The following is a 12,501-nucleotide window of genomic DNA, read 5'->3' as shown; positions in this document are numbered from 1 at the left end:
CTAAGCGCCTCATTTGAAGTTTCATTTTGAATTTTATTCGTAGGAGTGAGGATATAACAGCCAAGTTGCAAATACTAAATGGTTCTGTAGTGACAAACGTACATGGAACAAGTGACTTCAAAAAAAAGGGGCGTTTATTTGTTGAATAAAGGGTACATTCTACCGATACAAAAGCACTCACTGACTGTTGCTGGCAGAATATGTAGGGGTTGATGTCTTTAGGCAGGTGGCACATCTCAATTTTTTTTTTGTTGTTGTCGTCACAAACAGGAAGTGCGCCAATTTTAGATTCCGCCTCAGTGCTCCATGGGCTCGTCAGACGCGGGTGCGGCGGCAGGGGCGGCAGCGTCGTCATCTGCAGGCGCAACCACCTGATGCACCAAAAACATTCATCGGCAAACAAACCAAATCACTGTGGAACAATTTATAGCTTCCCTATCAAAATGCTAAAAGCTAACAGGCTAACGTAGCATGCTAATAACATTTGGTGACCCGTAATGTTAATTTGGGATCGTACGATGCCTCAGTGGGCCTCTGAGATAAGATGCCACCTAAAAAAAGTAACATCAAAAAAACTAAACAAGCTATTCTTGTTTTGGGCCTTTTTTAGATGCTACTTTGACCTGACAAAAATAATTAAATGTCTCCACCGATTTGCAGTTAGAGGAGATCAAAAACAGCCCTTATGCTGTAGTCGCATGTTGACGAAATCATCACCTTTCTCTGTGGCCTCTCCTCCAGACCCTCCAGGAAGGGGGCCACGTCGTCGTCATCATAGATGGTGAACTCCATGTCCTTACCCACAATGCCAATGGAAACATTCTGAAACATTTTTTTCATAAAAAAAAAAAAAAAATCATAATTACATTCTATTTCATGAACCGGATGGCTTCCCCCCGAAAGAAGGTATAATATCACACAGGACCAGTAAGGGGCAGTGTGTGGAGTACCTTGGTGGTGAGGTCCTGCTCAGTGGGGAGGGTCTCTCTGAGGGCTCTCAGGCCATGCTGGACCAGCTCATTCAGATTGCCTGAACATTAAATACACGTTTAAGAACTGATTAAATGCTCCCGACATCAACACGTAGCGAGATGCAAACCTGACTGCTACGGTTGGTTTTAACAACATAATTTCAGCACCTTCTAAGTCCTTTTCCAAAACTAAACATGACCACATGATGTTGATCATGTTCGCCTAAATTGTCATTGTAATATTTCAAGAAATTTACCATTGTTTTTTTTTTTTAAATACTGATTGATTTTTGCTGATGCACTTTTCGAGCTGGGTGGGGTGTAACAGGTGGTTCCGGAAAGTATCCCCCTGAGAGCCAGGATACTGTGATTGACCGGCCTTCCAGAAAAGCTACTTGCGCTACTGTGCTTGTGCTGGTCACAAGTGTTGTCTCACAGTCTGCAAACTTGTCCATGCATCTCTCCAGGTAGGTGCGGGCCGACTGCGAGCGGGCGCCTATGGACATGGCTTTGCAGTCAAAGTAGTTGGCTGACGGGCACGTCTGGAAAATGTGGGGGCCCATGTCCTGACAAACACATATTAAACATATTTGGGTTCAACTTTAAGTACGGGTTCCTGACAAATCAAGTCGGCGAACTTACGTCGTAGCCGGCGATGAGCAGTCCGACGCCGTAGGGTCTCCTTCCGTATCGCTGTGTGGGGATTTGAGTTTCTGAGCTTCTGTCAAGGACGATAGCTGCTGCTCTGATGTGAAACCGTTCGGCAGTTACGGTCAAGTCCCGCCTATTCATGCTTCACTATTCACTGTACATGTATTGGAGGCGATTCAAATGGACGTGGAGCCATCGAGTGAAGAATCATTTTTAAACGAGGATGACAATGAATTGTTAAAAAAAAAAAAGGGGGTTGCGGCAAATAGCATTTTGACTTATTGCACAAAGCTGATGTGCAGTTTAGTTCGGCGGAAGAATGCGTCCTTGAAAGAATGCCTCCTTCAAGGAACCAAAAACCAACTCGAGATCTACCTTTGATCTACTTTTCATTTGGATCAAATTGGATTTCTCCTTTGTTAGTCTTTGATGTTTTATTTTTCCCATAAAAGTACCATGAGTTGATTCCATTCGAAAGTAATTCATAACTGCCAACAAGAATATCAAATTGGGATATAACATGTGAGTCTACGGTGCTAAAGTCCTGGCTAAATAATAATTGGGGATCAGGGAAGTATGCTGAAGTGATGCACGACTAAGAGATAAAATGTCATCGGACTGTGAGGATACTGCTGCCGACAAGATGGACGAGTCGCGACGCGGGCAGGGGACGGTCAAACACGAACCTGGAGTCCAAGCACTCCTGACGCATGAAGTTACTGGAAGAAAGAAAAGATAACAATTTAGCGTGTGTCTCTTTTTGTTTGTTTGTTTTCACCGTGCTCTGAAACAAAGATGCGACCCACCATAACAGCCTGGCGTCTGCAGTGAGACCAGCGATGGATATGCCGATGTGGTTGTCGACATGTAGAATCTTCTTCTGGTGGGCTGCCAGTTCTGACTGAGCTCTCTACACACGACACACACACAGGCGATCACTTCTTGTATTGACTGTAACCAAGCGACGTGTTTGCTTTGTAAAGATAATCAACGATAACTTGCTAGCTCATGTCAACTTAACACACACACACACAATAATAATAATAATAATAAAAATAAATTAAAAATCAAAAGTTATTGTACCTTGAGTGCAACGAGGACAGCCTGGGTTTTGGATTTGAGTCCTACGGTGGCAGAGCCTTGCTTCACAGCCTCCATGGCATACTCGATTTGATGAATGCGACCCTGAGCCGATCAACGACATCAAGACGAATGCCCTTAGCACAGCATTGGCACTTTTCTGATAGAAATCAACATTTTAGAGACAGAAAGAGAGCTCACCTGTGGGCTCCATACGGTCACGTCATTGTCATACTGATTGCGAAACTGCAACATAAACAAAACGATACGTGTCAACACGTTCGGACCATAAAACATGATCACGAGGGCACAGTCTTACATAATTGTCTTGCATCGCCATGTCCCACCAACTAAACCGAACTGTTGCGAACAGAGTCTAACACAAGACTTTTCTAGAAGGAAGGTTTTAAGTTACAAGTTAAATAATTGATAACAGTAACACGAGCTGCACCAAAAAGCAGCAAACATGGCATCGTTTACAAAACATGACAGTAAGGACTAAGTAAGATGCAAACTAAATAGCCCTTCGCTGGAAGGAAGGAGGAAAGAAAGGCAAAAATGCAGATGTAAATTAAGGAAGGAAGGAAAACAGACCTGACAGGAAAGAATGAAGTAACAATGCATTAAACAAAAAGAAGGTGTGAGGGAATGAATGCAGGAAGAAAAAGATAAAGAGGGAAGAAATGAAGGAAGTCCAGAAGGAGTAAAGTAAAACAACAAAGGATGCATGAATTAAAAACAGCTGTAACAGAAGGAAGCGGGGGATGAAGGAAGGGAGAGCAGTAGATTTCAAAGGAAGGATGGAGGTAAGGATGCAAGAATATAAATTAAGTCTGGAGGAAGGAAGGCGGGAAAGAGGTCAGAAAGGAAGGTAGAACAAAGCAAAGGGGGGGAAAAGTAAGCTTTGGCAAAAGATGGAAATAAGGCTGCAAGACTAGCAAGCAACTGAGGGATAAAAGGAAGCAGGCAGTGAGTAAGAAAGGAGTATGTCAAGAAGGAAAATATGCCAGGCTGTTCTCAGCAGAAATTAGGCGAAGAAGGGAAAGATGATAGGGGAAAAATACATCTGAAGGTATGGAGGAGGGGATGAATGAAGGATGGAGGAAAAGATGACCCAAAAAGCAGTTCTGAGGGGATGAAAGCAAGAAAGAGCTTGGAAAAGAAGGTGCGTCAGAAACTATCGAAGACAGAGAAGCAGGGTGCAAAGGAAAAACTTCAGGACATAGGCAAGAATGAAAAGGAAGCCAGAGCACTCAATGTATGGTGCAGATGGAAGGAAATTGGGGTAACTTTGAGGGAATCGTGGAAAGAACACCAGGGTACAAACTAAAACGTAATAAAATGGTAGGTAAACCTATTTTTAAGACACCCCAATTACAGAAAACGTTGCAATAATATTTATAAGCATGTTAAACTAATGGTTAATAATGAGTGTGCTTTTTATAAATTTGTTAATTTTACTGTAAGCGGCCGATGGAGAAATAACAAAACAGTTCTTGTTAGTCTCCATTTTTCAAAGTTAACTGGACAAGTTTACTTGAATTGGCTGAATGAAAAACGAAAGTAGGCTTCCATGCTAACCTCGCGCTCGCCAGTTAAAACAAATCCTCAACCAGCACCGTCATGGCTCTTTTTCAACCCCCAAAACGACATGCTCAGTATACACCTAAACATGTTTTTTTAACCAGTCTTCACCAAACAAGATGAATCACAACGAGCGGGTATAGGATGCTTACGCGAAGCTAACATTAGCTCAGCCGGCCAAGCTGTTTTGCTTACTCACAGTACACTCTAAAGTTGGCTAGCTGGTTAGCCAACGTTAGCCACTGTCGAGCAAGCTGTCCCTGAGCTCGTTTTTTCAGGATTTATCTCCAAATAGAATAGCTCAAATAGCTTATTAAACATGTGAACGTTGTGTATAACGTTTTGCCAGGCAACACATCATTCCCACTGACCATATTTGCGTCGGTTTCGCGTCGCCTGTGCACTTCTTCGCCGGGTACCTCTCCGCTCGATTGGATTTCCTGGCCACCGTGACGTCACAGGGAAAAAGAGTCAAGCTCCGATCTAAAATCACGACCTAGCTTTTTCGCCTCGTCAAAACAAAATTTTCAATAGGAACGGGACGTTGAATAATACAAATAACATTTCGGTGTTATTTTGGATACAAGTGGCTATATTCTGATCACACTTGCCATCAAGGTAGAAGTAATGCGTCAAATCAGCACAAGACGGCAGCACTGAACCAGAAGAAGACGGCCCAGAAGAAACTAAATCTATCCCAGAAAAATTACGTCACCCAGATAAAAATTGTGTTTGAAAGAGACATAAATGCAATATGGAACTAAATAAACGTGCAACTTCACAATTGATTAGATTTGAATGGACTCTCGAAATAGGTGGCACGTGTGCAACTGGTAAGCACAAAGCGACACAGGCGTCACAGTGCAAAGTTCAGGTGCAGGGTTCGATTCCAGCTCCGGCCTTCCTGTGTGGAGTTTGCATATTCTCCCTGTGCCTGCGTGGGGTTTCTCCGGGGACTCCGGTTTCCTCTCACATTCCAAAAACTTGCATGGCAGGTTAATGGAACACTCTAATCCAGTTCAGGGTGTTCCCCGCCTACTGCCCGAAGACAGCTGGGACGGGCTCCAGCACGCCCGTGACCCTCGTGAGGATAAACTGATTAAAAAAATGGAGGGAAGGAAGGGTCATATAAAGAGTGAGGATTTTTTTGGGGGGCTTTTTTTTCTCCAGCTGATTCACAGAGCAATTGCTTTCTGAGTGGGGAAAAAAAATCACACTATTAGCTTGAAATGTTCTCTCTCTCTCTCTCAAAATAACAGTATTATTATTTTAGGTGCTTGAACACGACCGACAAGCTCCTCAAGGGTAAAGGCAACATTTATCTGATATAATGTTCCGCCAACATTTTTTTCCACAGTGAATGACTGATATATAATCCATTTAACTATGGAAAACACAATGCAGAACAATGTGAGAAAATGCTATGAAAACAACAATTGTTTTCTTTGTAGCTACAACATATCGTAGCTCAACAGTAAAGATTCTGAAAGTATTATTTCAATTAAAACAGCTTAATCTCAATTTTGGCTTGCGTGTGTCTTTTCAAGAATAATTAACTCGAAATAAAGAATAATACAATATACATGAGCCAAGAAACAGAACGATAAAGTGAAATCAAGACTCTCTTTTTTTTGTATTTTAATAATTCACACATGTTACTACTGCATCACAGCACTCTAAGCCAATACTTTGGATCAGCCCCCAAAAGATGACCTTTAAACCGCAGAGGAAGAAAGTTCTGAGCCACAGGCGATTAAATAAAAAAAGAAAATGCAGAAATGCATTCACGTTTTTTAATGTAGTGTTTTGAAATAGTATGCCATTACAATTAACAATACATCAGTTTGACAAATAACCCATTTCATTGTCCAAATATAAATATATCAATCAATTATAATACAATAATAATAATTTCAAATTTTACCAGATTAAATGTTTTCTTAGGAAATAAATGCACAACAATTTGTTGTTTTTTTAAACAGGTGGTGCAGGTTATTAATTTCAATGTAACCTTTAATTGAAATAAAATCACATAATGAAGGATAATGTTTTTAAAATTCATTATTTTTTTAAATTGTGAATTGAAAATAAAACTAAAGGCAAAAATTCAAATCAAATAAAAATGACAGATCTAAACTGCGTAGTTCTCATGATCTCATTTGTTATTGTATATGTGACTCAAGCATGTGTGTTACCGACTGTGTACCTATTTTCTTCATCTCAAAAAGTGGATATGTATCAAATAAATACAGCAGATTTGAGGGCAACAAGTTGGGAAAAAAAACTCACTCAAGTTTAAAAGTATGAATCAGGATGGCTTTGGGAAGGTGGGACTTGGGAGATTTTTGGGAACACGAAAGTTTTTTTGTGGGGGTTGGGGAGGGATGCTGACGAGTCCTCCCCTGTGCCAAGCCGATGGCGTCGGCGTGAGGCCATTACATCAGCGCGCCAGCCTCTCCTTCCTTTCCTCCTTTATGATTGAGATTGTACGCGCTGTGCTGAGATCAGCATGTTTCATCCTGGAGGCCTCATTTAAATCTGCCAAACGTCGCCCCCGCCCTTTCTGCCCCTCCCTTTCTTTTAATTTTTCAAATGGAGAGCAGCCTGAGTCACAGTGCGCACTGCCCGGCCACGCCGTGCGTCTCAGCTGGCACGCTCTACCCGGAGGAGAGCGAGTGGGCAAAGGTGGGGGGGGGGGGGGGGACACACACACACCCCACTGACGCTCACTGGTTGTAGGACCATTCATGAAGTCATCTGTTCTAGACTTCAGCAACTTTTTTTTTTTTGTCTTGACTCTTTTTTTTTCATAAAGTGGCATTTGATTTTGCGGGGCAGCATGTTAAAAAAACGGTATTGAGTATGAACAAATATGGCTTTGCTTTCCTCATTGGTAACAATATGAAGTGGATTTGTTTATGTCTGGGTCATGCTCAGCTGTCATCTTGACTGATCGATTTATTCATGATTTTGAGTAATTCTGAACAATCAAACACTTGGGAGTGCATGGTGCCAAGGAACTCAACTCAAACGTCACGCTGTTTATCATCACTGTCAGTTGCCAAGTCCAGGGTCAAACTAAACAAAGGTGATTTTAGTGCTCACGCAGAGTGCAAAACACTACAGATGGGCTACCGATGTGCGATGTACAGTATATTTAAAACACAAACCGTGCAGCACCGGCAACATGTACAAATGTTGACAGACAATAAAACAATACTCCCAGACGCATATTCTTTATCCTCTGTGAAACAAGACTAATGTTACTGTAGCTTACTGCACAGCTGTGATGTCACTGTTTCAGTCTTTACCTTGGATTTCAATATATTACTGTATCATTCTATAAAATACAATGCCACAGGATGCTATTTCTCTTTTTCAAAACCTCTTGATCTCTCTCTCTCTCTCTCTGTAATGTATCCTTGGATGTTATTAAGTGACTTTCAATGTATTTTGCAATAAAAACAAATCATCCATTTGCTGCAGAAATGCTGCGTCTGCGCTTTGGTCTAACAGGATCGAAGAGGGCTTCTAGAGGATTAACTCTACAAGTGCGTTTGGCTTTTTCATTGACTTTTTTTTTTTGGAAAAGAGGGAGGCGTGACGTCAACAAAGAGAGATACCGGTGGTGGCAAAGAGGAAACGTGATAATAACCAAAGAACAGAAAATGCAACTAACTGTGATGTATGAGGAGGAATTACCAAGCTTAACATAAATGAACCACTCAGAAAAATTTGGGAATTTAGTTTTTTTGGGGTGAAATTATAGGCCTAACCTAAAATGCACTTTGACCTTTCAAGGTGAACTTAATGTGAGGCCAAGAAGACGCCAAAAAGTTGATGAACAGTAAAAAGTCTATGGAAAAGAATCTGAAATAAATGTTTTAATTAAAATGTAATAGAAGTTTTGTCCGCAAGGTGTGGTTGATTCACAAAGCAAATTTTAGAGTTTGCCTGATGAGCAGCCAGCTCCAAACTCACGTGTGCACACGCCTGGACGTCACGCAGTCAAACACGCTGTACAGCAGCCAGACTTGCAACAAGTGCAAAGAAAGAAGATGAACAACAACAACAAAAATCAAGTTAAGATTGCTGTTAAATTCAATCCAAATGGTCAATTTTCCCAAAGGAAATCTTTGAAAAAATGGAGCACTTTAAAATAGTAGTGTATATTGACCGTATCTTTTCCCAATGTGAAATTGTGGCTCCCATAAAACCTTTAATAGCCAGACAGACATGTAACTGTAAAGGAAACATAAATATGTCTTGTAAATTTGATACACTACAGTGTAGGGTGTTAACAGCCACATTTGAATGAGTCATAAATTTGCCAAATATGTCAAATGCGCAGAAAAGAAACGAGGCGGTAGTCTGCTTGAAAATAGGTGACTGGATCACTGGCGTTTTCTTTCCGCTTACTTCTCTTAAATTAAACAAAAATGTAAAATTGCAATTTTTTTCTCAAGACTTTTCCCATTAATGCTCACTTCAACGAAGTCTCATGAGGCAAACAGGGGAGGCCAAAATCATTTCATGTCATTACCGTGTTGACACAGCTTGTCTGCTACGCGGTGGACTTTTATAACGTCATGGCCGGAGACGAAGCAGCACTGGAGCGAGTTAGGACAGAAAGGTCGGACGATCGATAGTCACAAAAGAATAGTGCAGAGGAAGGACGACGCTAGTTGAGCTCAACTTGATGTTTGGATTTATGGTTATTACTGGGGACGCCCGTCGTTGTTCAATTGATTTTTGGCATAATCGTAAAACAATCTGATCGGTACATTACAATCAACGTCAACCCGGGAACGGAACATAGTTGCACACAGCATTGTGAAGAAACAAAAGTTCACAATGACTTTAGCAGCTAATTTTTACATGTCCGTACAGCGCTAACAGTAGAATTGAACTAAGATTATTATGAGTACGATCAGCATACAGTCAATAAATCCGTCAGTAATTAAGTCTACTGAACATCAGGAGAGTCTACTGGACAGCTAAAAGAAGCTCCTCCCCTAATGTCCACATAGTTCATGAAACAGCCACAAGATGGGGCCAACGCACTACTTTTCTCATCGACGGGAGTTTCGCTCTTTCCGGGTTTTTTGTTTCTTTAATGCTCTGTTATTGGCTGAAAAACTCAACAATTCATAATTATTATTTTTTTTTCGGAAATGCTCTAATGCAGCCAAAGCTCTGTCAAAAGTAAATAGGAATTGGTGTCAACAAAGTTGAAATGTTACATTTTGACTGAGTAAGATGATCTTGAAATTGAAATCTAAATGCTTTGAGTTCACAGATTGTTAGATTTACAGTTTAAACAATTTTTAGGGGAGGCCTCAGTTGCATTTTTCTCAATTTGCATCAAAGCTCAGAGCAGATCCCCAGCATATCTGCACTTTTATAAAGATTTGCACCAGAACGGAAGGTTGCAAAGACATTTTAAGTGTGACGGCGTTTTAGTGATCCAAGCGGTGGAAAAAGAAAAAATCGCAAAGCAGTAAGCGGGAGCTTTTGCCGCAGAGGCAGAGAAATGAAAGCATATTGTTGGGCGGCGGCCAGTCGTCATAAGCCCATCACGTTAAGTTTCTATAAATACCGCAAGACGCGCGCCAAGTTGATCAGGCGTGATTGAAAGCCAAATGACTCCTCATGCCACTGCGGGCCAAGTTTCCCTTAAGATGCTTGGGGTGGAGCCGCTTGCTCTGACACAGTCTGACGCACAGGCGCTTTCATGCAGGACCCGCATCTTAAAAGGATTTGTCCAAGTTTGTTGGAAACCCACAGAATACACAAAAGCCTGAAAAAGGAGCACGAAGCAAGGGTAGGTCGAAAGTCGGAAAAAGTGTAGCACACGTCAGTGAAGCTTAGTTATGTGCTCGGTCGGTGCTTCTTTTTCAGTCTGTTGTGTTAAGGACACCAGGTCTTTTTTTTCTCTTTTTTTTTTTTAAAAGCTCAGAGCATCCCCCAGTGTGGCAGCTCGGGAAAGGATGTTGGGGCTGATTAAGAAAATCAATAAATAAAAAGAAAAGACGTGCCTCGGGCTAATCGATACTTAAGACACTAACGGATGAAGTACAGGAACACAGCGGAGAGCTTGTGGCCCTTAGAAGCTCCATTCATCACGATTACACAAAGAAGGAATGAAGTGGCCGCCATTGTGCTTGCCAAGTCAACTGCATAAAATCTTAGAAGGATCCGTCACCCATTTCATCAGGGTACGTTCCGCCAAGAAAAGCCTCGCCCTGCTGGCCGTATGGCGGACGTGCACGTCACGACACTCACCGTTGAGTGTACTTCACACACAGCAGCTCTAAGGAGAGGGCCAACATCATCCACGGCAGGAACGCCAGAATGGTTCGTAGATTCCTAAATATAAAATTGAAGCGTCGTGAGGCAATTTTACACAGAGACCCAGCAAACCGAAGCAGCGCAGAGTAAAGTGTGACATCAGGGTGCTGCCGAAAAGCCAGACAAAAAGCAAAGAGTGACAGCGTGACACCAGTCAGGTTCGCAAAGGCGCTACTCAAAAGTGGGTGGAAGTGGCGCAAATTTCAAAGATCTGAATTCCATAGAAATCCGATGGGAAAACAATGCCACACTTCAAACGTGAAATTATCTTGCGTAGCGGAGCCGTAAATTATATCGATGGTCACCAGTGACGTGTTCCCGACTAATCGGACAGGCTACTTTCAAGCATGTGAATTTGTATCTCACAAATATTGGACGAGTTATTTGATCAGAGGACCACACTCATGACCCAATGCATGTTTGGAGCCGTTTCATCAGGAGAAAAGCGTTGTTTAATCGTTGCCAAGCAACGCGTTTCGCCACACAAGGGGGCACCTCACTTCTATGGATTTCGCCATCTGCAGCTGCAGCAGTCGGCAGCTGCAAAGCCACCACAGCAAAGCGCCGATGCAGTTAATGTAATCAAAATGTGCAATATGATGTTACGCCTTCAAGTCCAGCACCTCGCTGGACTTACCGCAGCCCCCCCCCCCGAGTACGGCAGACAAAAGATCCTTTAGTCTCCTCCCTCACATCAGGGTCGCTCCAGCCGGAGTGGGTTCGTTTCATGAAGCCGCGTTGGTGACACACTTAAGTCGATGGAAAGATCGACGCAGTCCGAACAAATATATCACGAGGCGCCTTTTCTGACTCTATCACACGGGAGAATATGCTCCTTAGTGCCTGTGTAATCGATTTGCTTTTATTTGTTCACGGCGATGTCATCCCTGCCCGATGGGCCAATTTGTGCTGTTTTGTGAGCGTAAACAAAGCAAGGTAATCGAAGACAATTTCTTCCCGGCAGAATTTGTCTCACTTTATCAAGACAAAATATTAATAGCGCAAAAGCTCAAGAGAGCGGCGGGCTACACGAAAGCATGAGCGCAGAAGCTGAGCTGCAACTGCCATTTAATCAGGTGCGAGCCTCCTCACTGGTGGCAAACGTCTGATTAGATTTGAAGATGGAAAGCCATTAGGTGGGTAACGACTTAAGCGCCGGTTCTCCTTGGGAAGTGATTTATCCGGAGCGCCGCGGCTCGGACCGACCGGGAGCTGGAGTCGCCAGTTGCGGGGCCAGCGTTCATCAATCACCACGTGCGCCGTGGCCCGATCGACGGCTGGCTTCTCCACACGCGTGACGTGATCGTACTCGTCGACGAATCTTCTTCTCTGGCGGGGTTCTTCGTCACCCCCCGCAGCGCTAACGCATCGACGTCTTTTTGTTTCTCCGTGGGCCGCCCGCTTGAAATTGTTTTTCCCTTTGACGAGAGTCAAAGGCGCATTCGTTAGTCTGCTCTCTACCGATATTCCAACACAAATAAGCGTCCGCTCATTTGCGGCGTGGAGGCGGCCATGTCAATCCGTCTATCTACCGGGAAATCTCCAAAGAAGATAATCGGTCCCCGCTGGACATAATCGAATCCGCAATCATAAAATAAACCTTTGCTGTCAAAAAAAGAGCGTCAAACTAAGTTACCCATTGATAATTAAAAAAAATACACATCTTTCTTAAAATATCTGTCTTAACGCTAAGGAGAAAGGCACCCAAAAGCAAATTGCCTCCCTCCCTTCATGAAGTTCATGAGGATTGAATACGCAAAAAGAAAAAGAAAAGCCAAAGAAAAAGCACAACAGGGGGTCCTTTGAGGCTCACTGACGGATGGCAGTGTTCTACATAAATTTTTCACCCCGCCCCCCCCAAAAA

The 12,501-nt window shown here is 42.7% G+C and overlaps 1 protein-coding gene across 1 annotated transcript; it reads right to left on the bottom strand.

The window, feature by feature from the left end:
* Nucleotides 1-116: 116 nt before the first annotated feature.
* On the bottom strand, nt 117-4,803 carry psma1 (proteasome 20S subunit alpha 1). The gene is made up of 10 exons (XM_086109488.1): nt 4,658-4,803; nt 2,904-2,948; nt 2,706-2,807; nt 2,429-2,532; nt 2,253-2,341; nt 1,614-1,684; nt 1,408-1,537; nt 951-1,030; nt 718-822; nt 117-371 (listed from the first exon to the last, which is right to left on the bottom strand). The coding sequence occupies exons 1-10, from the start codon at nt 4,658-4,660 to the stop codon at nt 297-299; spliced, it is 804 nt and encodes a 267-aa protein (XP_085965614.1). The 5' UTR covers nt 4,661-4,803; the 3' UTR covers nt 117-296.
* Nucleotides 4,804-12,501: the final 7,698 nt, after the last annotated feature.

Source organism: Hippocampus guttulatus, chromosome 4 (assembly GCF_054856545.1).
Source record: "Hippocampus guttulatus isolate MCC_2025c chromosome 4, RoL_Hgut_1.0, whole genome shotgun sequence".
NCBI classification, from domain to species: domain Eukaryota; kingdom Metazoa; phylum Chordata; class Actinopteri; order Syngnathiformes; family Syngnathidae; genus Hippocampus; species Hippocampus guttulatus.
Note: the sequence above shows the minus strand (reverse complement) of the source record. Positions and strands in the feature narration are given on the sequence as shown.

What these genes read in the sequence shown, in the direction of transcription:
- psma1 (XM_086109488.1), bottom strand. An exon ending in CATGGACAAGTTTGCAGACT is followed by an intron (nt 1,031 to 1,407) that starts GTGAGACAACAC and finishes TTTAATGTTCAG; the next exon opens with GCAATCTGAATGAGCTGGTC. An exon ending in AGGAGAGGCCACAGAGAAAG is followed by an intron (nt 372 to 717) that starts GTGATGATTTCG and finishes TTGGTGCATCAG; the next exon opens with GTGGTTGCGCCTGCAGATGA.